Below are 26,595 nucleotides of genomic sequence, written 5' to 3'. Positions count from 1 at the left end.
CAGCATCCTCCTCCGCTGAAAGCCCGCCACGTGTTCCTCCGGCCACCTACCTTGCCCCGCGACGCTCCTCCTCCGCACGTAACCCGGGGCGGGGGCGGCAGACGCCCGCGGCCATCTCCTCGCCGACACCCCAGCCCCGCTTCTAGTCCACAGTCACTGGCGATACCGGGCCCACGTGTCATGCGCGGCCAACCCGCCGGGGTTAGTTTCTCGTTAAGCTAAACCGCACCGCGAGTCCGCGGCGGGGGCAGATGGAGGAGTAGACGCAATCCCACACGCGAATCCCGTCGAATCGAGCCCAGCAGCACGCGAGGAATAAACCATCGGGGCGGGGAGGAAGAAGGTGGAGCGCGAGGTGGGTCCCGGGATGCAGGCGCAGAGGTCCCCGGCGATGGTGGGCGGCGGCGGCGGCGGCGGGGCAACGGCGGCGGCGGTTGGGATGCCGTCCCAGGCGACGGTGCCGGTGCGGAGGCGGTGCGAGGGCACGGCCATGGGGGCCATCACCCTCGACCTCCGCCCCGGCCTCGGCGTCGGCCCGTTCACCATCGGTGAGCACCCCCGAACCCTATCCACCCGCCGCCGCTCCGGTCGGGATCGGTGGTTGCTTCCTTCCTTGCTTTCCTCTCGGTTGGCACAGGAGGGGGAAAAAGACTTGTTTTTTAAGCAACGCTTTAGCTGAAATATTCAAACTTTGGGCCAATTCTGACGTGAGAGCTCGCAATCGGTGCAGGGATGCCGATCTCCGATGCATTTGCACAGATAGAGCACCAGCCAAATATCTACGACGTTGTCCACGTTAAGTACTTCGACGAGGTTCGTGAGTTGCGCTGCACAAGTTGTTGGATGCCAGGGCTACCAAAATTTTCTTTACTGATCGGTGTTGTTGGTTCAGGAGCCTCTCAAATTGGACTTTGTTATTAGCTTTCCGGACCATGGATTCCACTTACGTTTTGATCCTTGGTCGCAGGTATGTTCGGGTTAATTTGTTATACTTTTAGATGTATTTGATCAAAGTGCCGGTGCTGAATGCATGGTGAAATTAGTGGACCACTTTTGCAAAAACAAATTGGAGTATGTTATGTATTAGCCCACTCCAAATTGCTTGGGACTTAAAGGCTTTGTTGTCGTTGTTGTTATGCACTATAGAACTAGAAAATGTAATGTGGATCATTGTTGGTAATTCTAAGTTTTTGTATAAGGAAAAAAAAAACCTTTGAGAATGTGTGCCGTATGGAAATGGCACCTGCTTTATTTGATCATCCTTCAGGCTTCAGCAGTTACTAAGGTCCTGTGATTCTTATTTTCCTTGCAGAGGCTCCGTCTCATAGAGATTTATGATGTCAAAAGATTGCAATTGCGATATGCAACATCTTTAATTGGGTGAGGATCTCGTGATCACTGTTTTTCATGGTTTAGTCTGTTTGAAAGTACTTTTGAATCAACCCTGAGCGATACTTTAATACACTGTTACTCATTTACATCAACCATTCAGCACAACTACACAGGGTTGTGCGGTGTCACTGATCATTCTCTTATTTATCTCTTCAGCGGTCCATCAACATTAGCCACTTTTGCTGCTGTTTATGCACTCTTTGGACCAACCTTCCCTGGTATATATGACAAAGAGAGGGGAATTTATACTCTATTCTACCCAGTACGTCATGATAAATTGCTCTGACTTTTTTCTCTTTTCATCCTTCTCTTTCTCTCCGTCTGTTGGTGGGTTTTCCTTACTCACAAGCTTTTGTAGGGTTTATCCTTTGCATTCCCTATTCCCAGCCAGTACACAAATCTGTTCGCAAATGGGGAAGGTATTCTACTTAACAGCCTCATTCAATTGTTAATGTTCTATTAGTGCCCATATTTTCTTAACATCTTACCTCGCCTCCCTAATTCTATCACAGTGGCAGATTTGCCCCTCGAGTTCCCAGATGGAACAACCCCTGTCACTTGCCGCGTTTCTATATTTGATAGCTCAACCGATAGCAAGGTTGGCGTTGGATCATTGATGGACAAAGCAGCTGTACCTGCATTGCCTGCAGGCAGCCTGTATATGGAGGAGGTGCATGCAAAGGTATGCTGTGTGCTTGATTTTTTGACAGTCTTTTCAGCTTTTGATTTTGTTGAAGTTGAAGATATATTTGATGTTCCATAATCCAACACTTCAGATGTTTCATAATCCAGTAATTCAGACTAATCCTGTTTGACCTCTTAACTGGCAAGCCTTGTCCCCACCCACTCACCCACTGGGGCACCTTCTTCTCTAAGGAAATATATGGACATAATGAACAAAATAAATGAAGGAAAAACTTGTCATGAGATATGCCTTTCAACCATGCTATTGTTTTGGATTCCTTTCTTTTTTGTTAAATCAAATATATCTTTTTCTTTCTTGCTTGAGGCACAATCATACAATCTCTGTAAGAAATTTTTTCTGTATGGTCTTTCATCTCACAAAGCCTTACCACTGGATAAAATATTTCATCTATGTGTAAAATTTGTATTATTTTCAGCTTGGCGAAGAGCTTTGGTTCACAATAGGGGGCCAACACATTCCTTTTGGTGCATCACCACAGGTCGAACATCACATTTCTATTTGCTGAATAAAATATAACTTTAACAGTGGCCCTGGTTTATTCCTTTACATGGTTTTGTTTTGCAGGATGTCTGGACTGACTTGGGTCGTCCATGTGGTATCCATCAAAAGCAGGTCAGTTTTAATTGAGGCGTCAGAATAGAGGTTTCATGTAATATGTAATTATTTCAATTGCTAACATCACTTAACATATGAAATATGCTAAGTTGAACTGGTTTGCACTATTTAGCTGTTTTAGCCTATACAAAGCTACTGAGGGTGCGAGACCATGCAGTATTTCTGTGGTTTATGATTAAAGTTTTGTTTTGTAAAGATCAATATAAAGGAATGCCATTCTGTCCCTGTACAGTTTTCTCTATTTTTAATATATCTTACCACAGTGTGGGTCTCCCCCGCTGTATAGATTTCAAAAAAAAAAAAGAATCGTTGGTGCATTTTCATCTGGAATGCTACTAAGTTTGCTCTCCCTCCTTGTCAGGTCGACCAAATGGTAATACACTCTGCATCAGACCCACGCCCAAGGACAACACTCTGTGGTGATTACTTCTACAACTATTTCTCCCGCGGAATTGATATCTTATTTGATGGACAGGTATGGAGAATTTCCTTGCTTTATGATTGGGTACACACTTAAAAAGGGGTCTTTCTTGTGACATGAGAGCATGCTAATAGATTTTTGCTTCCTTGCAGACACATAGGATAAAGAAGTTTGTTTTGCATACAAACTTCCCTGGCCATTCAGATTTCAATTCCTATAAGAAATGCAACTTTGTTATCTATGATGCTGAAGGTCTGATCTACAACTACTAGTCTACTACTAATAGAATTAGTTTGCTTTTGAGGAACCAATACTATCCAATAACCTGTAATTTTTTCCCAGTTGAAGGGACATATCAGCCTGGTAATGTCTCCAAGAATTGCATCACACCTCGTACAAAATGGGAACAAGTCAAGGTATGGTGTTTAAAATGACTTAATTTGCACAGTCAAGACACCACTAGAAGTCTTGAATGTCTTGTTCAGGTTTTGATTGCAAATGGTGGTTTGTTCTTGGAAGTTACCATCTTCGATTTAAACTATCATTTCCTTGACATGTTTAGCACTCTGTTTCGCAACTTGTTACAAGCTAGATTACTTTTTGAGATATCTCGTCATTCCCAAATGCTGTATCCAAACTGAGATATTCTTGGAGTGATAACGCTATCTTCTCGTATGCTCGTTTATATGTTGTATTTTTTCACCTCTTTAATGACCCTTATATTGGTTGTTTTGTATTAGGAGATCCTCGGTGATTGTGGTCGAGCTGCGATCCAGACACAAGGCTCGATGAATAATCCGTTTGGATCAACTTTTGTATATGGATATCAGAATATTGCTTTTGAGGTGGCTATTAATCAATTTAATTCAAAAAATCTCTTCTCCTCCCTTGTGCATATAACTACACTGCTATCTATTATATATATTCAGATGTGACATTGTGTTTTTGTCTTTGACTAACAGGTAATGAAAAATGGATATATTGCAACGGTTACTCTCTTCCAATCATGAGGTGTGTAATGTATCAGTTGCCCGTAATATGTATGTGGCCCCCAGAGAATACAAACTTAAATTAAATAGGACAATTGTCTATGTGAACAGTGTGCTACTCGTGGTGCTGCTCCGAATTCTGGCTGCATAGGTTAGAAAGGCTGGCTGACCTACACTTCACCAAAATGGAACCTTCAGAAATAAGGTTTGTGTGTATTTATCTGTTCTTCATTTGCAGCAGCAGTTTCACATGGCAATGAAGCTAACTCTACGGAGCATCAATGCAGCCGCGCAGTCAATGTGGACCAGCATCGTGACATGTAATTTATTCCTTCTGTAGAAGATGCCACTCATTGTACAGGAACTAACTCTACTCTGCAACTGCAACCTCACCATGTGTACATAAATGATCTTTATTTGTTGAAAAAAAAGGAAATGTACATACACACTGCGATATTGTCAGATGTTGGAACGTTGTGATTCGTCTCGTGTGAATACTGAATATGATTTGCAAGAAGATCCTTGGTCTCTGATGTTGATTCCAGCCTCTGCACCGTTGCCTGCGGTGTGCACTTCCACCATGAGTTGAATACGGGTTCACTGTTCAGAGATGAGGTTTTGCACTCTAACGAGAGCTGTAAACACGCATAAAATTTGATCCGCATGCAATGTGATGTGGCATTTCTTTGCCTGCGTAGAAATCTTATGTTAGGGCAAATAGTATTTCAGAATCAGGTTTCTTAGATAATCTGAAGCACGGCATTATGCCAGAGATTTGACATCTCCTTCCCTTCCCTGTTCCTCACCTTCTGAAAAACCCTTGCACGCATTCTGCCGCACCGCACACTCCCCACCTGAAAATGGGGACGATTCGGTTAGGAGCCGCGGCGTAAACGGTAAACCCCAACGGAGTTGGCAGCAAAGCCCCCCGCTTCTCTCCTCTCCGCTCCGCCGCCTCCGCTCCAGCGCAGCGCAGCGCAGCCATTTCGTTCCAGTTCGCGCCGATCCACCCATTCCGCCGCCGCCGCGGCTCCCCTTGACGCCGCGCGCCCGCGGCCATGGAGCGCTCCCGTGGTGAGGCGGGCGCCCCAACGCCGCCGACGCCGGCGGCGGCGGCGGCAGCGGGAGCAGGAGGAGGGGCGGCGAAGGGGATGTCGTGCAAGGGTTGCCTCTTCTACTCGTCGGTGCTTCGGTCGCGAGAGCGCGGGCCCGTCTGCGTCGGCATCACCCGCGCCCTTCCCCAAGGTTATTCGCGCGCCTCTCCGGACGCCCTCTACTCTTCTCTTCGTCTCTGGGCTAGGGTTTCTGCCGATCCACCCCGCCGCAGTGTACAATGCCCTGAAGCTTTTTCTGGGCTCCGTACGCTGCGCCCCTGCGAGTGGCCTGTTGGGTATCACTCCGCGGCTACGAACCGCTCCCCTTCCCTCTCACAGGGGACCTGTTGGGTATCACTCCGCGGCTACGAACCGCTCCCCTTCCCTCTCACAGGGGAAATGGGAAGGACAGTGTCGGTACCTCAGCTGGGTAACCACTCCTACTGTGCCAAGACTTGCGTAGTTATCTGTAACTATATCCTAAGGAGCTGAGCAGCCGGACTTCTGGGTCCGACTCCATCTCACACCCGTCCCCGAGCGGAAAGCGGATCCGGTGTCACCACGTGTCCCAGCGGTGGAAATGCTCAGCACCTGCGGCTGCGGACCCGGACCCCCGCAGGTGGGTCCAGGACCTCCACGTGCCATCCGGACTCCTGCAGATGGGTCCGGGACCTCCACGTGCCTATCCGGACCCCGTGAGCTCTCGGCTCAGCTAGCTGCTCGGGAGGGGTTCGGAACCGCCGCGTGTCACGCAGACGCGGGCGCGGGCGCAAGCCTTCCGCTGGAAGCTCCCTCACCCACCCGCATTAAGTGCGAGTGGTCGAGGCGGGCTCTGCTGCCTCTGGGAACGGGGCAGCTTTTGTCAGTCCACACTGTGGATCGCCAGTTACCGAGGCGGCTCGTCAGTTACCAAGACAAGCATTAAAGACTCAGCGCCGCTCGTATGGGCGACGAGTCATGATGACCAGCTACTGACTGGAGCAACAGTGCACGCTGCTATAGTGGACTGAGTCAGTACTTCGGCGCTTTATCATGACCTCGACGCGCGGCTGCAGAGGCTAGACTCTACTCTGACAGGACAACTCAAGACCATCCCTGGTCAGAAGCTACGCACGGAAGCCGACGACAAGATCTCCAGATCTGAGGCATTGAAGGCCAAAGTGTAGTTTATAATACATCGCCGGGCCCACCTGTCGGGGCCCCGCTCAGTGTACGTGCTCCCCTTGGACATATTAAAGTGAGAGCACGCCCGCTAGAACACAAATTCTGGGACGCCCGCTAGAACACAGAACACAGATTCTGGGACGCTCTCTGGACGGAGCACTAGACACGCCAAGACTCTCTCGAGACAAAGGGAACGCAAGCAATACAACACACAGTGGACGTAGGGTATTACGCTCCGGCAGCCCGAACCACTCTAAACCAGGTGTGTTCATCGTGTTCTTCCAGCGAGATCGAACTAGTCCTAGCTAACCCCCGAGTACTTACCCTCTGGGCTTAGGCGGGTGCATTCCGCCACCCGGCTGTGGGTCCCCACGGACAGCGCCACATAGACAGATACATTCAACTTCTGTGGTCTCAAAGTGTGCTAGGAAAGGTGTGATAATCAGGACTTGTCGTCCATGGAATATTAGAATCCTGACATATCCAATTCATCAACGTAGGTTTAAGTGTAAACTATGAAAGTTCTCCGTATCAGGGCTAGGAGTTTTCATGGGAAATTTGAACTGTTAGATGGCTTAGCATATATGGGCGGACCACTTGAAAGTTATCCTCCAAGGATTCCTGTTGTGGGGTTTCTAGGGGTACCCACAGCCGGGTGGCTGAACGCACCCGCCTATTCCCAGTGAGGGAGTACTCGGGGAAGTACTAGGCGATGGGGCTGAATCTTCACTGAGACAAGGACTCAAGAACACACGATTTAGAGTGGTTCGGGCCGCCAGAGCGTAATACCCTACGTCCACTGGGAGATGTATTGTTCTTGGTGGTGTGTATGAACCTATCCTCTGCTGGCCTTGGCTCTTGCCCAGCCTGAGGTCTTCTAGCGGCGCCCCCTCCTTTTATAGATCAAGGGGGAGCGGATACATAGGACGTTGATGCCTCGACAGGTGGGCCCAACGTGACTGTGGCTACAGTGGTAGCGAATCTTTCCTCCGATATGCGTACTGCTGCTCCTCTGACTCAGGGGGGTCTTCTCTTGTCCCGTCAGCGAGGCGCCCGTTGGAGTAGCGTAGCTTGCGGCGTGGCCTGCTGAGGCTATTATGTAGCGTCATAATGGGCGAAGCCGAGCCGTCGTATCCATCTGTTACGGCAGGCTGGCAGATGCGGTATGGGCGGCGCCAGCGGCTCCACTGCCTTGGTAATACGCGATCAATAGTGTCCCCTGATCAATGAAACGCCTCAGCTTCTGCCATATCAATGCAGACGTCCACCTACCGCAATGAATGCAATGGTGGGTGAACGTTAGTATGGAAACCCAAACGGCCATATCCTGCAGACACGTGGCGTCTCCAGACCACCCCGACGCGGGGTGCCGATTTCTTCCCTTAGTGAGGGGTCCGGTTATTATACAGGGGGTCCGGGACCCCACGAGGGGTCCGGGACCCTGCGGGGGTCCGGTCTCCTTGGGAGGTCCGTAGCCCCGGCTGCTCGCGCATGAGTTCCTGCCTCTTCCGGGACACGTGGTGTCTCCGGACCTTTCCCAACTGTGGAATGGTCCGGGCCGTTGCTGGGAGAACAGGACTCCGGACCGCAGGGGTCCGGCTGTTTGGATGTAGTTAAGGATAACTACAAGATCCTTTCCTAGACACAGCAAGAGGGGGTACCCCAGTCCTGGGGTACCGACAGTGGCCCCCGGGCCCACCTCAGGAGAGGTACGAACCCGCGGGTGGGGCCACTATCAGGATGTGTTTCTACGCAACTTGATCTCGTTGATGTGCTCGTGTAGAGAGCGGGAGTCCCGGACCCCTGAGGCCGGTACACCTGTTGCCAGATTTAGGTACTAGAGTGCTCTCCATAGGGCGACGAAGGTGTAGGCTTAGGGTACGGAACCGAGCTAAGTGGCTACACAGACTTCGGATCGCTCCGGGAGCAACCACCACTTCCCGGACCCGGCTTTTGTCGACCGTGGCGAGCGGTCTCCGCCAGAGCGGGCCACCGGAGTGGACTTGGAGCGGCCGTGGCGAGCGGTCTCCGCCGGAGCGGGCCACCGGAGTGGACTTGGAGCGACCGTGGCGAGCGGTCTCCGCCGCAGCGGGCCACCGGAGTGGACTTGGAGCGACCGTGGCGAGTGGTTTCCGCCGGAGCGGGCCACCGGAGTGGACTTGGAGCGACCGTGGCGAGCGGTCTCCGCCGGAGCGGGCCACCGGAGTGGATTTGGAGCGACCGTTGCTGACAATCTGATGGAGCATGCTACCAGACCTCATAGTAAGGTGTAAAGAAACCAAGCCTTATACTAGAAGGGAGCCCGGGACCTCTAAGTACAGCAGTCCTGGATACTAGAGTACTTGTAACAGGGTAGCGAAGTACGTAAACTTAGGGTACATTACCAGGCTAAGCTACGCGGAGCTTCTCTCCCCCAGGATACAAGTACCACTTCTCCAGAGCAGGTCCTTAAGGGTCCGGACTGCCTTTCAGCTAGAAGGGGTGTCTTCACCTGACCATAAGCTAGCAGCTTAACTTGAATTGTTAGCAACAAGGAAAACTCCGTTCAAGAGGAAAGAATAGTTAAACCAAGGCGAATAAATGTAAATCAGGGCGGAGCCTAGGTAAAACTGAGAAAGAAAATCTCCTTTATTATTGTGGTTGTCACGGTATACATCAGAGGTCGGGATTACGAGGTCGGACCTCCACCGCTCCGGACCGTTTTTTGCCTGTTTGTGTGATAGGGCCAGAGGTCGGGTTTACAAGGTCGGACCTTGACCGCTCTGGACACACACGTAGGCGCCACGTTATTACAAAGGAGGAATTCTCTTAGTCTCTTTTTAGGAGTAACCTGCGGCTGCATGCTATACAACGTGTTCTTCTCCGGTTGGAAGTGGTGCGACCACTCCCGAATTCTTCACAATCGTCGGAGGCGAAGGCGCCCTGGATGTGCCTGAACCGCATCATCCAGCATCACCTCGGGAGCTCGGGGGATCCCTCCTTGCCTAAGAGCTGTCACATGCTTATATGGCATGAGACAAATTCTTTGGCTTTGAGTGGGAGAGGCCCCCAGCCGTCGTCGTCGTCTGCCGATGGAAACCAGACGCCCTTGCGCAGCAGATGGACCGGACGTGGAGCGCGGAGAGGTGCGGTCGTTCGCCGGCTTGTCCTTGGTGCTAGCGCCAGGGGTCCCCGCGCCTGGCGACGGGGGCTTGTCTGCAGCAGCACCGAGCTACGCTGAGGCGGATCTCCGGTGCTGGCGACGGCCGGACGACATGGCCAACTTCCTCCGGGATGGCCGTCGGCTCTGGGCTCCATGTTGAGAGAAAGCCTTGAGCCGACGTCATGCCGTTGGAGAGGAAGGATGGCCGTTGCTTGAGAGAAAACCTTGAGCCGACACTGGGATGGCGCGGGGCAGCACGCGACAGGCGTCGCTCCCGCGCACCACCGTGCCGGCTCTGAGGCGTCGCAGTGGTGACGCACAGCAGGCGCAGCTGCCGTGCACCGTCGGACCGAGGGCGCTGGCGCCCCAGTGCCACAGCATGCGGCGTGGGTGCCACCATGCCCCTCTTCATCTTCTTGCCCGTCGTTGCCGAGGATGAACACGGCCCCAGAAGCCTGAAGATCCAGCCAGCGCCTATTCTTCCCCACGGACGGCGCCAAAATGTTGTGGGGTTTCTAGGGGTACCCACAGCCGGGTGGCGGAACGCACCCGCCTATTCCCAGTGAGGGAGTACTCGGGGAAGTACTAGGCGATGGGGCTGAATCTTCACTGAGACAAGGACTCAAGAACACACGATTTAGAGTGGTTCGGGCCGCCGGAGCGTAATACCCTACGTCCACTGGGAGATGTATTGTTCTTGGTGGTGTGTATGAACCTATCCTCTGCTGGCCTTGGCTCTTGCCCAGCCTGAGGTCTTCTAGCGGCGCCCCCTCCTTTTATAGATCAAGGGGGAGCGGATACATAGGACGTTGATGCCCCGACAGGTGGGCCCAACGTGACTGTGGCTACAGTGGTAGCGAATCTTTCCTCCGATATGCGTACTGCTGCTCCTCTGACTCAGGGGTTCTTCTCTTGTCCCGTCAGCGAGGCGCCCGTTGGAGTAGCGTAGCTTGCGGCGTGGCCTGCTGAGGCTATTATGTAGCGTCATAATGGGCGAAGCCGAGCCGTCGTATCCATCTGTTACGGCAGGCTGGCAGATGCGGTATGGGCGGCGCCAGCGGCTCCACTGCCTTGGTAATACGCGATCAATAGTGTCCCCTGGTCAATGAAACGCCTCAGCTTCTGCCATATCAATGCAGACGTCCACCTACCGCAATGAATGCAATGGTGGGTGAACATTAGTATGGAAACCCAAACGGCCATATCCTGCAGACACGTGGCGTCTCCAGACCACCCCGACGCGGGGTGCCGATTTCTTCCCTTAGTGAGGGGTCCGGTTATTATACAGGGGGTCCGGGACCCCACGAGGGGTCCGGGACCCTGCGGGGGTCCGGTCTCCTTGGGAGGTCCGTAGCCCCGGCTGCTCGCGCATGAGTTCCTGCCTCTTCCGGGACACGTGGTGTCTCCGGACCTTTCCCAACTGTGGAACGGTCCGGGCCGTTGCTGGGAGAACAGGACTCCGGACCGCAGGGGTCCGGCTGTTTGGATGTAGTTAAGGATAACTACAAGATCTTTTCCTAGACACAGCAAGAGGGGGTACTCCAGTCCTGGGGTACCGACAATTCCATTGGCGCCATTTACTGTAGGATCTTGGATTGTCCAACCTCTAAGCAGTAAGCACTAACTGGGTTTGGCCTATTAGGGGCATGTCTTCCACAGAGTTGAAAGAAATATGATTGAGACGCTTAGGGTTCGTCTGTAAACTCCCTGTACAATGGTTGGCATTAATCACCTAGCGAACAAAAGTGTAGGCTATAGAGAATCTAAACTTTATCTGTTCTATCATACTGTGCAAAGGCTCTTATCCTCTGACTTTCTGTGAACTAATTCCTATCTGTCTCTGGTATGTACAAATTATTTATCATATAATCAAATAATCAGAGCAGAATAAGTTTTCAACTCTGTTTCATATTCTATTTATTTTGTTATCTGATTCAACAGTTTCATTGACTCTGTTTCATGATTGACTTTCTTAACTGTGTATTAGTTTCTGGGCGTATGATTGGAGAAATTAAACCGGAACATAGCAAAGGAGATTGCCAGTTTCGCGACCTTTCATATTTCAAATATGCATGTGTTGGCTATTCAATATACCTAGATGACAAGGAAACTTCTGTCGGGGTACATGAGAAGGCACATGAACAGCTACCTGTTTGTTTTGGAGCTGAGGTAATATATTCTAACCATAGTAATCGGAATCTTATTAGAAACATGATACTGGTTATGCGGAATTTTGGAATGGTTGGGTGGTTGTTCGTTCCAATTTGTTTATCTTCATAGCATATATTTTTATTAGAATAATTTTGCATGCCTCTCAAATGCAGTTGGAAATAAATGCTTGTTATTTTGTTTTGAAACCTGTTCTTGATTTTTCCTCAAACCTCTTCTGCATTAACTGTTCAAACTGCTCAGGTAGTATTTTGTAGTTATTGCGTCATATGATCTTTTTTTTTTTGCTAAAAGTGAATATATTTCCTCCTTTCCAGATATTGGTAGGTAGAAGAGACCCAGTTAATAAAGCCCCATCTTACAATAAGAAAGAAGGTAAGAAAAACATTTTCTTCCTTCCGAGATTTTTACGTGTGCTAGATAATTGCAAAGTGATGCCAATATGCTAGAGAAGTTGGAATGGTCACTGAAAGAAGTTTCGCACTTGCCTGCTTGCATACATGCGCAAGATCCATTTTCAACAAAGTATATTGCTCCCATGGATTTAATACTTTCCATATAACAGACTCCTTGCTTGTTCAAATGTCAACGAGAATTGTCACTCAAATTTTAGTTGGAAAGGAGAATTAAGCTCTTAATAGAGAAATGAGTGATTATGTAGATTGCACAGGTAGCCCCAATAGCATCCTGATTTATATTGACTGATGCATATATGGTAGATATGAGCCCTTAAGAAATCAATTGAAAAAAAAAATCTAAACTGCCTCCTTGACCATCCATATTCTTTTATTGAACCTGCGAAGAGAAATTACCAGATATTTTTCATAGTAATCAATCTAGTACTTAAAAATGTTCCTGATGTAAAAAAAAAGACATAAATTGCAGCTTGATTAATTCGTGATATATTATTTTCTTTCTTATGGAACTGTTAGTTTTGCCACTGTACCTGTTACTGATTTTGTGGGAAGCTCATGTTCTGTAGAAATTAGGATTAGAGGATATTAATCCTCAATGTACATGTTTTTGTGGTGAACCTCTGAAAACGATCTGATTATCGGGAACTTGTGTTTACTCCGTCCTGAAATGTAAGGAATTTTGGTTTGTTATAAGTCAAAAGTTTGACCAAATTTATAGAAAAAGAGTAATAGTATTTTGAATGTAAAATGAGAATATTTAGGTCCATTATGAAATATGTTTTCATAATTTACTTATTTGGTGTGTTAGATGTACATATTCTTCTCTATAAATTTGGTCAAACTTAGACTACTTTACCTTTGGACAAAACAAAATGCCTAATGTTTCAGGACGGAGGGAGTATATCTTTCTAGTGTTGGTGCTCTACTTTTTTAAATGTTGAAAACATGCTTCTTTCTTTGATTTTGATATTAGTAGGTGCCTGTAGAATCCGCAAGTACCTGTTTTAGAACTTGTACTCATCTATACTTCACTGCAGCTCCTCAACCGCATCGATACAAGCCAGGGCATGCAGGAGACGACTTATTCACCAAGTTAGTTGGTTTTTGGTTCCTGCTAATTTACAAGCTCTGTAATTTCGCATCAGAATTCAACATGACACACTTTGTCTATTGAACTTGCAGGTTTCAGAGGAATGCCGGGCTTGTTGCCAATGGTGTGGCAAAGAACCTGAAGAAAGTTGGGACCTACATCAAAGACACAATGGGTGATATGATGTACCCAGACCGGAAGCGTCCCAAATAGAACATAGGCTGCTCTCTATAGATCCTGCAGGGGATTAGACACTAGAACCAGGGGGAGCATGAGATCAACCACTCCTCCAGACACCTGGAGTAGAAGTAGCCTTCTGTAGTTATGTTGGTTTCAGGAGCTCTAGAAAAATGGTGACGAGCTTTCACTCATTTCAGTGTTACAAAAAACAACCAGTTGGACACTGATAGTAGGGGCATAATATTGTGTTCTCCACATGGCCCCACTGCTCGCCCAATTGATTCTTGTTTCGCTGGGTTCATCCAGTAGTGTACAGGATGTCATGTAATATGACAAACAAAACCCATTTTGTGTCTTGTGGTAATAACATGAGAGCGGCATCGCAAGCCTCAATGCTGCATCCTCACGTACCAATGCAGTGTGTATGTACACACAGGACTGGAGCCGGATCGGTCGATGGTGCCCGCAGTAACCGGAAGCCAGCGATGGGTGCCCGCCGGCCGCCGCCCGCCGCGGTCGGAGTGCCGGACCCAAGGAGAGAAGGGTTCTTTTTGAACCCTCTCAAACTAGAAAATATTATTGTAATATCTGTTCGCATACATAGAGACGTACTCGAACCCGAAACACCTTCTTACATACACCAACAGACCTATAATTATACACAATCAAAACACAAAACGCGTCCTTTGAGAGATCACCGAAAATCAGAGAATCCAGTGTGCGATGAGGGACGTCACCTCCCATTGTGGCTCCACGCGTGAGAGGCTGCCTGAGACATCTAAAATTGAGCTCGACGAAGCTGCACCCAACGACGAGCTCTTCCTTCGTAGAAGAACCAGCTCCACGAGCTCATCGGCAGTGCCGAAGGAGATCACCACCGACGGAGTGGAGCTCGGGAGATCTTATTCCAAAGGGCCGCCGCCGCCACCACTCGACGCCGTCACCGGAAACCGAACCCGAGGGCTGTTGCCGCCGCGCATGATGCCGACCACCCCCCGCAGCTGCTGCTCCCGAGGCCATCACCATCGCCTCCAACGCCGGCCCCACCCGCAGAAGCCGCACCCGACACCGACCACCCTCCGCAGGAGCCGCGAGAGCCAGCCCTCCCTCACCCGTAGGCGCCATAGAGGCCGCCGGCGAGGAGGGGAGCCGTCCCCACGGCCTCTTGCTGGAGAGGACGCCGAGCAACTTCTGAGTCGCTCGGTGGAGTCGGGAGAGGGAGGAGAGAAGGGTTCGAAGAAATGGAGTGCGTGCGGTAATCTGGTATGGGCTGCACAGTGCGGCCCAACAAAGGTAGCAGGCCACGGAGGGATTCCAATCATACTAGCAGCTTATCGATTCCCAGATTAATAGTCGTCTCAAAAAAAAAAAGATTCCCAGATTAACAGAGACCGTGTCCTAATTCATCTCGGTACCGTACATTACATCCATCGAGCACGCATATATATAAATCAGCATAGCCAGACGCTGTTCATTGCATATACAATTGTTGCATGTTCTTGGCGCCATGGATTTGAAGGTATAGGAAGGGGAAGAAGAAGAGGGTGCCGCCGCAGCAGCAGACTTTGGAGCTGCCGGACGAGATTGTCTGGGAGATGATGATCCGTCTGCCAGTGGAATCCCTGGCGAGATTCAGAACCGTCAGCAAGGCCTGGCTTGCCACCATCTCCGACCCTTGTTTTGTTGGCGCGCATCTCTAGTGCTCCAAGCAGAAACTAACAGCACCACAACCCATCATCTTTCCTCATCAACCCCAAGTTTCTTTTGGAACCAGATCGCGCCGATGCTTTTTCCACCAACATCCAGTTCTACCAGTGGTGTTTACAAGAAAACGTGTTGAAGAGTACTGCAACACTAGTCTACGGGAGGCACATGTGACACACCCGCCGAGTTAAAATACTTAATTAAGCATAACCGCCATCAGTTGACGCATTAGTTTAATTAAGTATAACTTGACAGACTGTTTCCAACCCACAGGCCGACCGAAACACACCAGAAGTCTCGCGCGAAAGCGAGCGCAGAAGGTACCAGCATGATACAATCTTACAAAAATAGCAAATTATATTAAGACTTTTACAAACAGCTTATAATTTAAAATTTACAAATGAAAAGATAGTAGCGGAAAAGAATCTAACATATAGAGCATTTTTACTAGAAAATAAATTAAATAAATCGAGAACTACCGAAACGTGAAGAAAATGCGCCACATTGAGCCCACTGATATGACACCTAGTTAGCTCCTAAATCTGAAATAGGGTAAACAACAAACCCTGAGCAACTAATACTCAGCAAGACTTACCCGACCAGTGGGTATAACTTAGCCCACATATCTAGACATGCAAGGCTTTTGGCTGGTGGTTATCTTGCAGAAAACAGCGACTAAAGTAATTCCTCACTTTCCTTATTTTAGCCCAAGTTCTATATAAATTAACATAGTCTAATATTTGCATAACTAAATCTAGAGCAAATATAGTGGAGCAATAAATACTAAATCATATGCTCATCAACATAGGTATAACCATTATTCCATCACAACACTATGCTGCGATGCAGTGACCAAGGTGCTCATATCCGAGAGCGACTGACGGCGAATCGATTCGATTTAACCTTGCAAGGTGGACCTAACTAACACGGCACGCGTATGCCCTGTCGGACCACACGCACCAACCATTCCCCTCCCCGCCTCGAACTACAGAACCACCCCACCTTCATATAGTCAGCCAAGCTCAACGTGAGACCACCAAAAATAAACATATGCATCCTGTTTCTCCACGACTACTCGACTCGCCCTACGGGGTGGTGATGCAGTTCTGTACTTTCGAAGTGAGGCAGTACTAGGCTTACCAGTTTCGACTACCTACTACTCCCGGCATGCGGTTAGTACAGTTCAAACATGATCAGCAGAACTAACAACGGCTCGGTCCTTAACCGACATAGGCGGAACTACACTTCTCCCGCCCGGTCTCAGATTCTATTCTTTCTTTCATTCCAAGACTTTCATCCATAATTAGTATCTCATATCTGGAAATATAAAGCTATCCTATAACTCGCGAGTAACCAAGAATTTCCCGACTTCTATCGAACCCTATCTAGCATAGCATTTCTATCGTCCTAAACATACTAGTACAACTCAAGGACACCTAGGGTTCATGCAACTAGGGTTTCAAACAACTCCTAAACGTAATGCATAAGTAATGAATACATATATAGGTGTCGTAATTTAAATTAATAGGATGCGCACCGGGACTTACCTGAGGGTAACACTAAGTCAGTGCTAATATTATTTCCGGCCTTGGGCCCTTCCGACCTTGGGCCAGGTCTTTGGTTGCTTCAGCGAGTCCTTCCATCTTCTGGCGATATCCATCGAACACTATCTTGTGGGTCGACTCCAACACCGCGTGCTTCACATCCACACGTGTACCTCTAGCGCACCTAAATGAGGTGCAACAATGCATATGCATGAATATATATGAAATGCCGATTAATGCACATGCATATGACATAAATTAGTGCAGCTAAAATCCCCTACTTACAAAAGAACCATACTAAAAAATGAACTAGTTGGCGGACTGTCCGCTATGCAGCAGCGGACTGTCCTCAACTCAAACTTGCCGACCTACCAGACCTACCCACGTCTCTGGATAAACTTACGACTATACGGCGGACGGTTCGCGATCCAGTAGCGGACTGTCCACAGTACACCTCTGCCAACTCGCCAGAACCTACAACGTCTCTGGATGAATTTCTAGACTGGCTGGCGGACTGTCCGCGGCTCAGTAGCGGACTGTCCGCAACACACCTATGCCAATCCACCAGAGACAACGACGTCTCTGGTCGAATTTCTAATCCTAACGGCGGACCGTCCGGCCCCCCTTGGCGGACCGTCCGCAGTTCACTCTGCCCAACCACCAGAGACGACAACATCTCTGGACAAAATCCTAGACTCTACGGCGGACTGTCCGCTCTCCAATAGCGGACCGTCCGTAGCTCAATCCTGCGAACCCCACCAGAGACAACATCGTATCTGGACAAATTTCAAGTTTCAACGGCGGACCTTCCGCTCTCCAATAGCGGACCGTCCGCAGTTCAGTTCTGCTAAACCACCAGAGACAACATCGTCTCTGGACGAAATCTAATCTGACCGGAGGACCGTCCGCACTTCCCAGGCGGACCGTCTGCGATACATAACTTTTGACACCGCGCCACAGGCGGCAGCAAGTGCGGCGGCGACGGCGGCGGCCGTTCACCGGCGCCGGCGACACACCACGGAAGGGGAAAAAGACCGGGGAGCACAAGGAACTCACCACGAATCCATTCCCGCGATCGGTTCGGGCGGAGGATGACCGGAGAAGCGGATCGACGGTGGAGCAAGGCTTCAAGCGCCTCCAATGGTGACGGGCAGTGGTGGGGGCGATTCCGGCCGTAAGAAACCGGTCTGGGGGTTGGGGAAGGTGGAGGAGGTGCCGGGGAAGGTTCTTGCGCGAGGAATCGAAGTATGGTGGCCGGAGGAGGGAGATCGACGGGAGGAGGCGACGGCGACGCGAGCGGACGAGCTCCGCTCGTCTCTGGTCGAGGTGCGAATGAGGAAAGAGGAGATGACGACCGGGCCCACATCTAGCTAAATATCTGGGCATTACTCTGGCGGACCGTCCGCCGATCCCTAGCGGACCGTCCGCGGTTTTTCCTGGGCGTTACAGCACCTCCCTGCCCGAGAGTTTGGGAGGGTGTCCGCAGTGGCACACTGTGATGGCTTGGTGCTGCTCCCCACCGACACCAATGTCTACGTCTTCAACCCGGCCACAAAGGACGCCATTGCGCTGCCAGAGAGCCAGCGCAACATGATATGGCATCACAGATGCCTCCCTGTCGGCTTGGGCCTTGATACTTCCACCGGCAAATACAAGGTCGCGCGCTCTTTCTACCGCTCCTGTGGTTCTGATCCCATGGACATGGAGGTCGTTGTGATGGGGATGGAGGTCTTCACCATCAATGGCGATGAACACGGCTCTTGGAGGGAAACTTTGGTTGATCCACCCTACCCAATCTTGAGTTCACAGGCTGCCACACACAAGGGATGTTTATTCTATTCTATTGATAAGAACAATCTGCAGCGGCCCCCGCACGGGTTAGTGCGTTTCAGCCTTGCAGACGAAACATTTGGTGTCACTCCATTGATCACAAACATATACCCCGAAGTTGACCATGAAGATTTTCTTATTAGTGAGCTTGATGGGGAGCTATGCTCTACTTTCCTCTCCAGCCATCTGCAACGGGTATTGGTCTTCACAACAAGAGATGCAGTAGACCATCCAAAATGGAGTTTTCGTTATATGATAAATGTAACAGAACGGGCCAGATGGGCCGGGCCGAATACCGGATTACTGTAGCTCGGCTGCTGTAGCGACGAAAAAATACTGTAGCGGCGGGAGTATAGTCCCAGACTGGAAGTTGAGAGAGGGACGAGCCAGCTTAAATACCAGGCCCTGGGTAGTTGAATAACTCCGGTTGCAACTTTTTGCGCGAAGCGAGGACAAAAGCGCAAGAGAGTTATTTAGCAGGTGTGATTTACTCAACGTGCAGAGTAGATATTAGCCGTTACCCGGGTCGGGTCGTTACAGTGGTATCAGAGCCGACTCTCGCGGTTTCACGCCACATACGGGCATAAGTGCGTGGATATGAGCACGGGCGCGTGGTCGCAGATGCCACCGGCATGTGGCCGGGCGCGTGTGGGCACAGATGCGCGGGCATCGAGGATGCGCCGGCATTGGACGCACGGACGTGGCACAGGGACCGTTGGCACTGGACACACGGACGTGGTACATGGGACCGTTAGCCCTAGACGTATGGGACGTGGCCAAGAGAGGAGATCCTGATGGTATTTAAGTTGGTTCGATGATTCGACGGGGGCGTCGAATCCTAAAGGGTGGGTGATTGTAACAGAACGGGCCAGATGGGCCGGGCCGAAACCCGGGTTACTGTAGCTCGGCTGCTGTAGCGACGAAAAAATACTGTAGCGACGGGAGTATAGTCCCAGACTGAAAGTTGAAAGAGGGACGAGCCAGCTTAAATACCAGGCCCTGGGTAGTTGAATAACTCCGGTTGCAAACTTTTGCGCGAAGCGAGGACGAAAGCGCAAGAGAGTTATTTAGCAGGTGTGATTTACTCAACGTGCAGAGTAGATCTTAGTCGTTACCCGGGTCAGGTCGTTACAATAAATGTCCAATCACAATGCTATCCACTGGTCCCACTTGGCAGCGGTAGGATCCTTTTGCGAGGAGGTAACTGTCTCCTCGGTTACAATTTGGAAGCTTCCAAGATAAAAGTAGGTGAAATATTGGATATGGATGAAATAAGGTACCTTGCGCCCTCTCAAAACACCTTGGGGCGTGCGTGGGAAAATGTATTTGTGGTTTGACTTGATTTCTTATACGGAAAGCCTTGTTCCAGTAAACCTACGGGGAGTTCATGGGCCTGGTAACATTTGGGATTGTTTGACAGTCATGGCAAAACTCAATCTAATTGGAAACTGCTTCCTCTTAAATTGAAAGGGAAACATCTCGTCGTCGGACGGGCATAAGGGTATCCGGGGGAGGAAAACGTTTCCCAGCATGCTGACCTAACACAATTTCTGCATCAATTGTATTTCTTTGGAAACCTCGTACAACCAATTTTATACCATTACAGAGCCTGTTAGCAGGATCTATATTCCTGAGCAATATAACAGGGCAGCCAACTTTGAGTTTTAGAACATGAGGGGGAAGCCCGTTTGGCGTAAGAGTATTAAGAAACTCAGCTGGATAATAGTTACGAGGATCATCCACTGCTGCATCGAAACTATGGTACTCAATCTCACCACCTTGGAAAGTACCAATCATCTTCATATTGATCTTATCAACCCAATCATTTCTGGTAGATAATATAGCTCTCGAAGTGATCCAGTCTCTATTCAACATGTTCTCATTGAGATTTGGGAAAATGCTACTAATTAAAGTATCGAGGTCACTTGCCTTCCCAGTATATGGCACACAAATCTCATCTGAAAGTCTGACCTCACCGTCGGAATTAACCTCTTCCGTTCCACCACCGATGCGCAATAAATAATCCGCAAACCAAGGGTCACTTTGTGCCCTCATATTGCGAACCAGCTTAAGATGTCCCATGGAACCCCAAAGGTACGATCTCCACAGCGAAGCATCAATAATTTGAGCCCTTGAACCCTTTCTAACAACCGACAGTACCTGCCTAAAGTCTCCACCAAACACAACTGTCTTACCCCCAAAAGGCAGCTCAAGCCGATCCATTATATCGCGTAGACTGTTGTCTAGTGCTTCAACAGCTTGCCTCTTCGTCATGGAAGCCTCATCCCAAATAATAAGAGACACCTGACGGAGAAGCTTCGCAGTACCACTTTGTTTTGTGAAATTAGAAAAACTTCCATTCTCAATGGTAAGGGGTATCTTGAAACGTGAGTGAGCCGTTCTCCCACCAGACATTATTGATGCTGCAACACCAGACGTAGCTATTGCCACAGCAAGTTTGTTCTGACTCCGTAGTATCGCTAGCAGAGCTCTATATAGGAAAGTCTTTCCGGTGCCGCCAGGACCATCCACAAAAAGAGTCCACCTTGATCCGAATCAACAGTCGCCATGATCTCCTCGTAGGCGTTCCTTTGTTCTGGATTAAGTGAGTCCACCAATGACACATCATCGATATCCACCTCGACGCTTGCCTCCTCAAATATTTCATGAGGAATGCCATTAGCATCATCATACGCCACGTCAATCACTGGAAGAGGAAATGACTTAATGTCCTTCCCCATCGACTGCAACATATTTCTAATATCAATAAGTACCATTTGTGTGGCTATTTTAGGTGTTGGACTATTTCGTTGATAGTCCTCTGACATTGCGTCCAAGTGTTTCTGCCATAGTGCAAACACATCGCTTGGTTCACAAAACACCAAAATGGTTGCAAATAGCCCTCGTAATGAAGAAGGCATTTGGAACATAGAAGCTTCTGTAAGGCAGTCATCTAATGTATTATCTTCTTCGATCAGACCTCTTCTTTCGGCTGCCTCGCGGAATGTAGGTTGTACAACACCATCAACCATTTTAAGATGCTCGTAAGAGGTAGCTCCAACAACATGGTTAAGTAGAACGCGAAGATAATAGCGTTCCCCCTCATCCGGGTGTGCAAAGACAATTCTACCAACCTGCTTGCGTCCCGCGTGTACCCTTCGCTGCCAAAATTTACTATTCGAGTGCCAAGTATAGAACTCTGGAAAATCCGATACAATATCCCACGTGCAAACTCATCCACTATATTTTGAGCAAAATATCCTGTAAGCATTGACTCTTCCACACCGGGTCGATTTACTATATTTTTTATATTAGAATGCTGATGGAATGACACCATATGCATATCGGGGAGATGGAGCTGCAATTGTTTGACTGGTGGGTGATTTTTGCTTAGGTCGAAACCATATATCCTCCACATGGCTTCTGGAGGTGTCACCCACCGAGCATCCCTAAACTGCTTTATCTCGTTAACATTACCACTGCTATCAGCATTATCACCTTCTCTGACAGCAACCAATGCCCTATCATGGCCCTTGTAAATGTATTTGAATAAGTATTTAACAAATTTAATGCTTCCACAAGCTTCAACATTAATATGGCAATTGAACGTGCGTAGCAAATAAGGGTTGTACGGGACTACCCATCGATTGTCCAACTCATGACCTCTAACCATTTCCTTACGCCCATCGTTACGTCGCCTATATATGGGATAAGAGTCCATTCCTTGTGACGTGGACTTGCAGAAGGCTCGCGGATAGCGATTCTTACAAGAGGTGTGTCCCTTGGTGCAAGGACAAAATGGGTTAAGCACACAACACGGACCATGCATCATGTGCCTGGTGACCATCTTGTACAACTCATGAAACTTTTTCCTGTTTGGAAGTTCTGCTGAGATAAGAATATCATATTGCTCAGGACACGTTAGCTTGTACTTCTGTTTCATGATCAGCAAGAAATGAGCATGTGGTAACCCCCTCTTTTGAAACTCCACTACATATACATAGGCCCGAACCTTCCCAAGGATGTCATTATTCATCAGTTTATTCTTCAGGACATCAAGTTTAGCCCTGAATACCCTAGTCACAAGATCAGGGCGATCCTATGCAATTTGCCCAGGCAAAAGTAATTGCCTGATCTCATCCCAATTTGGGCTGCACGTCATTGTAAGGCAGATATCCGGTTTCCCATACTTCCGCACCAATGCCATGGCATCCATGTACCGACGTCTCATGTCCCGAGGACCTCCAATGAATGACGGGGACAATACTGTCTGTTTTCCAACTGCATCTGCTCGACCCTCGCCGGCATGTAAACTGTCTACGAGACCTTGGTATAAATCAGCCCTCAACTCTTGCTGGTTGTTCCTTATGTAATCTAAGCGTGAACTTTCAATCTTTATGTATGTGTCCACAGCAAATTGCTAAAATAGCCACTAGCCAAGTAATATTGGGTTAAATATCTCAGGATGCATCTGGAATTTGTAGCAGTAGTAGTCGTGTACTGACACACACAAATGGCCGCCCCCACCCTCACGTTTGGAAAACTAATATTAGCACAATGAACTTGTATACAAAAAGTAGTTTAGATTAAAAAATCTAATTATTTATAAACGGTGAAATATACCTTCTCCATCATCGCCACCACTCTCAGCATGAGCCTTTCGGTCAGCACGGGCACCCTCAACTTCTTGCATAGTCACACCAACCTTCGGAATGCAATTATGCCAACCAAGCTCCCCTCTGGGGAAGAATAGCGGATACGACAATGCATCATAACATGCATTGTACGATCGAATTCCATGTACAGACCTATCCTTCCCTTGTAGGAGGACATTGTTTTGGAACTGGCCTAGGTATTCACTGCCTTCAATCCAAACAGCAGCAACCTCTGATGTCAGAGGCACATTATATGTCCTCTGATCCAACTGTTGGTCCAGATTGAATGCAATACGATAATCCTCAACATCTTCAACGTGACCAATAGACCTCAGATGTTCAGAGTATGGTTTGCCCCGAAGTATACCAACTAACTGATCTATAACCTCTTTATCCTTTTTCAAGCAATCTTCACGACACCTACGATAGCGGTGCTCAAGAGAAGGATCATCATCATAGAAGTATAATTCAAGGTGTCTAGGTTCGATGCCCTCTTCCTTATCAAATGACCGCACATTATGATAGATCTGACCATGGGCACGGAACGTATAAACACCGCCATTTCGCATGTTGGTTGTCATACGATCTAGTTGGCAGTACAAAGATGTGAATGAGAAATGCCCATTAAAGAATTAGATGTTTGAACGAAAGTGTCTAGCATCCGCATCAGAGCAGGTCCAAAGCCTCATGAGTTCAGGTGGTGTGTCTGCAGTTGATAAATCTATCTTCCCACTACGGTAGCAAAATCCAGGTGGCTCGAATTGAATTTTCTTTGCGTTGCAGTGCTCACAGTTATCAACCGGGTCAAGCATATGTGTCTCAGATGGTACGTTGTCATACACTTTGCCGAAGGGATCAATTAGATCTGGCCCGACTCCATCGTCTTCACACAAAGAAACATCAACATCGTCGTCGTCGAATTCACCAGCTATACCAAATATAATATATTTCATTATAGTAGAAGTATCACTTTTTTTTGTTAACTGCAAGACTTATGTTTTGCCAATACCTTGTCCGGAGAAAAGGTAACCCTCGTCTTCTTCTTCATCCTCCTCAAAAATAACATCCTCATCACCATCTGTTTCAATAGTGGGTCCATTAAATTTGCCAACTTATGATTAAACTGATTAAGATCGTTAATGGGAACTATATAAAAATTACCATCCTCAACCATATCAGACTGTGCCTGCAACTCTGGGCCAATTTGCATTCGTGCGCCAGGCTCAGACTGTGATGCCATCCAGCTACTGGCCTTAGGAGCAGATCCACCTGGAAAGAAGTATAGTTTGATTGCTCTGAACACTTTAGAAGCTGTAGAAAATAGTTTTCATTAGAATTTATGTTGGGTTACCTATTTCAATTTCTTCCTGTTGTATAGTCTTCAGCGGCTCCGTACAATTATTCTCTTGAGCCCATTCTGAAATAAAAATCATCACATATTTTCATATTTGTAGAAAATAGTTTTCATTAGAATATATGTTGGTTTACCTATTTCAATTTCTTCCTGTTGTATAGTCTTCAGCGGCTCCGTACAATTATTCTCTTGAGCCCATTCTGAAATAAAAATCATCACATATTTTCATATTTTATTTATTACAACATACATTATTTCAAATATTGATTGCAGTTCATGAACAATATTTACCATCATGGGGTACTGTTGGTAGTTGACCATCACACATGTCTTCATTATCCATGGACATGCGATTTTGTCCGATGGTTGCATGGAACTCCGTATTTCTTTGATTTCGAAGTGCATTCCTTTCAACCGCAAACACACGGCGCCTAGGTACACTCCGTCCAACTCCGGACTCTATCTGATGAACATTTGAGGTTTGTTCAACTAACAGCGGGATGTAAATAGGTGCTCTGCTGAAATCCGGAATCTCCAACTCACTGGTACTTTTAATAGGTTCAATGGGGGTAGGAGATATAAATTTGGGCACCCATTGCGGGTTTGCCATAGCGATGGAATCAGGGTGTAAGTTGTTGGCTAAGGTTTTTTTAAGTCTCCGTTTATATTCACGTTTCCCCTCCTTCCGCACTGGCAGTCTGTTCTTCAACTTTTCACGATAAACTGTTGCTTTTGTCCTCAACTGTTCTTCAACTTTTCACGTTTCCCCTTCTTCCCAGCGACGCTGGTTAATTAGCGCCTTCTCTTGGGCGGACATCAACACTCTCCGTGCTCTATCCCTCTCCCTTCGTCGCTGCTTTGGGTCAATGGATTCTGACACACACAATGCGTGTTAGTCAGATGCACCTACTAACAGATTATTTTCATCCATAAATACATGTATGCTTAACTACCTATAATAAGCGGAAGGTATATCAATTGAATAAGAACAATTCACTCGAAGCCTAATTCCATGTATCGAGTCACGAAAATAAAATAATGAGTTATCCCAAAGTGTTAAAAGTAATAATACGGGTAGAAACATCAATACAAATGACAGATCTAGAGCTGAATTAATTGCATACCTGAACACGGTACACCAGTATCCTCTACCATGGCTTCGTCATCACCATTGGCATTATTCAAAGATCCATCCGGGAACAAGCCTGTTATAGTGTTATGAGACAAACGCAACATGAGTGAATCTCTTATACCTTAAATGATGCCAGGCCTGTTATGAGACAAATTAAACGCGATAACAGGATTAATTATGTTACCTGGGATGTCATGATCATTGAACACACTTACTTCAGGGGTAGCAGGCAACTCATTACTACCATATTGCCTCATAACAAGAGCATCCACCTCCCCCCCCCCCCCCCCCCCCCCCCGGTAACAACTACAATTGATTTAAGAAGATAAGTAGTGCTCGTCAGAAACAAATAAATGCCACAACAGAACTAAATCGCCTAGAGCAGTAGTCCCTTTACCTGGAATATCTTGTTCACTGAACTCAAGGTCTTCAGATGTAGCACACAACTCAACACTCTCATATTGACTCCCAAGAAGAGCATCCACCTCTCCGCCGGTGATATGTGTACCTAGCCCGCAACCTGCATCTCTGATGAAGCAGTCACTCCTGTGTAGCCATTCTGATTCCTCTTCGTCATCAGCACGCCTCAGTCCTGATGAGTACCCTAAAACAGCATATTAGTGCTTGATTATCAGAGTGTAAACTAAAATGGATGAATTTGCAATATCTACAGACCTAAAGGTAGTTTCTAGTCAAGTCGGAGTCTACCAAAAACACAAACGTTTCTACAACATTGGGTGTGTTTACATCTAACACGAATAGCTAAATTAGTGTTTCCAGCAAAGTCAATACTTGTTGACAGTGGTATAACATTATGTGCCTGCTCCGGTATACTCTGGAACGAAGCACTGACAAAACTAAACAACCACCAAAAGACAAGCAACGTTACCATCTTTAGGCACAATCGTAGGCAAACCATCGTGAAATGAGTCGACTGTTCCTCCTTGATGGTCATTAACCTGTTGCAACTGGGCTTCATTTTCTTTTTCCATCGCCTT

The 26,595-nt window shown here is 48.0% G+C and overlaps 3 protein-coding genes, 1 long non-coding RNA gene and 1 pseudogene across 8 annotated transcripts; 3 read left to right on the top strand and 2 right to left on the bottom strand.

Annotated features, from left to right (window-relative positions):
* Window positions 1–181: 181 nt before the first annotated feature.
* LOC120704475 (UPF0183 protein At3g51130-like) lies at window positions 182–4,640 on the top strand. Of its 4 annotated transcripts, none has more exons than XM_039988872.1 (16): window positions 182–548; window positions 731–813; window positions 893–967; window positions 1,313–1,380; window positions 1,549–1,654; window positions 1,751–1,811; window positions 1,905–2,074; window positions 2,514–2,576; window positions 2,663–2,710; window positions 3,075–3,188; window positions 3,287–3,386; window positions 3,477–3,550; window positions 3,875–3,979; window positions 4,097–4,145; window positions 4,235–4,274; window positions 4,362–4,640. In XM_039988872.1, exons 1-14 carry the CDS (start codon window positions 368–370, stop codon window positions 4,142–4,144), a joined length of 1,296 nt encoding a protein of 431 aa, XP_039844806.1. In that variant the 5' UTR covers window positions 182–367; the 3' UTR covers window position 4,145; window positions 4,235–4,274; window positions 4,362–4,640. The 4 variants fall into 4 exon arrangements, 3 of the variants coding, with proteins under 3 accessions (XP_039844806.1, XP_039844807.1, XP_039844805.1); XM_039988873.1 differs by having other exon boundaries at window positions 4,365–4,605; XR_005687564.1 differs by having other exon boundaries at window positions 184–548; window positions 4,235–4,328; window positions 4,411–4,640.
* On the bottom strand, window positions 4,438–5,213 carry LOC120704478. Its single transcript, XR_005687565.1, has 2 exons — window positions 4,930–5,213; window positions 4,438–4,813 (listed from the first exon to the last, which is right to left on the bottom strand). It is a non-coding gene; the product is annotated as an uncharacterized LOC120704478 (long non-coding RNA).
* LOC120704476 lies at window positions 4,988–13,778 on the top strand. 2 transcript variants are annotated; one of them, XM_039988874.1, is made up of 5 exons: window positions 4,988–5,368; window positions 11,511–11,692; window positions 12,010–12,067; window positions 13,146–13,200; window positions 13,291–13,778. In XM_039988874.1, exons 1-5 carry the CDS (start codon window positions 5,182–5,184, stop codon window positions 13,409–13,411), a joined length of 603 nt encoding a protein of 200 aa, XP_039844808.1. In that variant the 5' UTR covers window positions 4,988–5,181; the 3' UTR covers window positions 13,412–13,778. The 2 variants fall into 2 exon arrangements, with proteins under 2 accessions (XP_039844808.1, XP_039844810.1); XM_039988876.1 differs by lacking the exon at window positions 12,010–12,067.
* Window positions 13,779–14,101: 323 nt separating this feature from the next.
* On the top strand, window positions 14,102–18,765 carry LOC120702290 (annotated as a pseudogene).
* Window positions 18,766–23,658: 4,893 nt separating this feature from the next.
* On the bottom strand, window positions 23,659–25,883 carry LOC120705260. The gene is made up of 8 exons (XM_039989711.1): window positions 25,782–25,883; window positions 25,590–25,670; window positions 24,757–25,338; window positions 24,600–24,665; window positions 24,463–24,528; window positions 24,273–24,380; window positions 24,121–24,189; window positions 23,659–24,039 (listed from the first exon to the last, which is right to left on the bottom strand). The coding sequence occupies exons 3-8, from the start codon at window positions 25,073–25,075 to the stop codon at window positions 23,744–23,746; spliced, it is 924 nt and encodes a 307-aa protein (XP_039845645.1). The 5' UTR covers window positions 25,076–25,338; window positions 25,590–25,670; window positions 25,782–25,883; the 3' UTR covers window positions 23,659–23,743.
* Window positions 25,884–26,595: the final 712 nt, after the last annotated feature.

Source organism: Panicum virgatum, chromosome 4K, assembly GCF_016808335.1.
Source record: "Panicum virgatum strain AP13 chromosome 4K, P.virgatum_v5, whole genome shotgun sequence".
In the NCBI taxonomy this organism is placed as follows: domain Eukaryota; kingdom Viridiplantae; phylum Streptophyta; class Magnoliopsida; order Poales; family Poaceae; genus Panicum; species Panicum virgatum.
The sequence above is the reverse complement of the archived record's forward strand: the minus strand, read 5'-3'. Positions and strand labels throughout refer to the sequence as shown.

Excerpts from the sequence above, each read along its gene's own strand:
- LOC120704475 (XM_039988872.1), top strand. The coding sequence starts at position 368 with ATGCAGGCGCAGAGGTCCCCGGCGATGGTGGGCGGCGGCGGCGGCGGC. Across the intron at positions 2,711-3,074 it reads GTGGTATCCATCAAAAGCAG|GTCGACCAAATGGTAATACA; the intron begins GTCAGTTTTAAT and ends CCTCCTTGTCAG. Across the intron at positions 3,551-3,874 it reads CAAAATGGGAACAAGTCAAG|GAGATCCTCGGTGATTGTGG; the intron begins GTATGGTGTTTA and ends GTTTTGTATTAG.
- LOC120704476 (XM_039988874.1), top strand. The coding sequence starts at position 5,182 with ATGGAGCGCTCCCGTGGTGAGGCGGGCGCCCCAACGCCGCCGACGCCG. Across the intron at positions 12,068-13,145 it reads ATCTTACAATAAGAAAGAAG|CTCCTCAACCGCATCGATAC; the intron begins GTAAGAAAAACA and ends ACTTCACTGCAG. Across the intron at positions 13,201-13,290 it reads GGAGACGACTTATTCACCAA|GTTTCAGAGGAATGCCGGGC; the intron begins GTTAGTTGGTTT and ends TTGAACTTGCAG.
- LOC120705260 (XM_039989711.1), bottom strand. The coding sequence starts at position 25,075 with ATGGCAAACCCGCAATGGGTGCCCAAATTTATATCTCCTACCCCCATT. Across the intron at positions 24,666-24,756 it reads ACCAACAGTACCCCATGATG|AATGGGCTCAAGAGAATAAT; the intron begins GTAAATATTGTT and ends TTTTTATTTCAG. Across the intron at positions 24,040-24,120 it reads TTACCTTTTCTCCGGACAAG|CTGGTGAATTCGACGACGAC; the intron begins GTATTGGCAAAA and ends TATTTGGTATAG.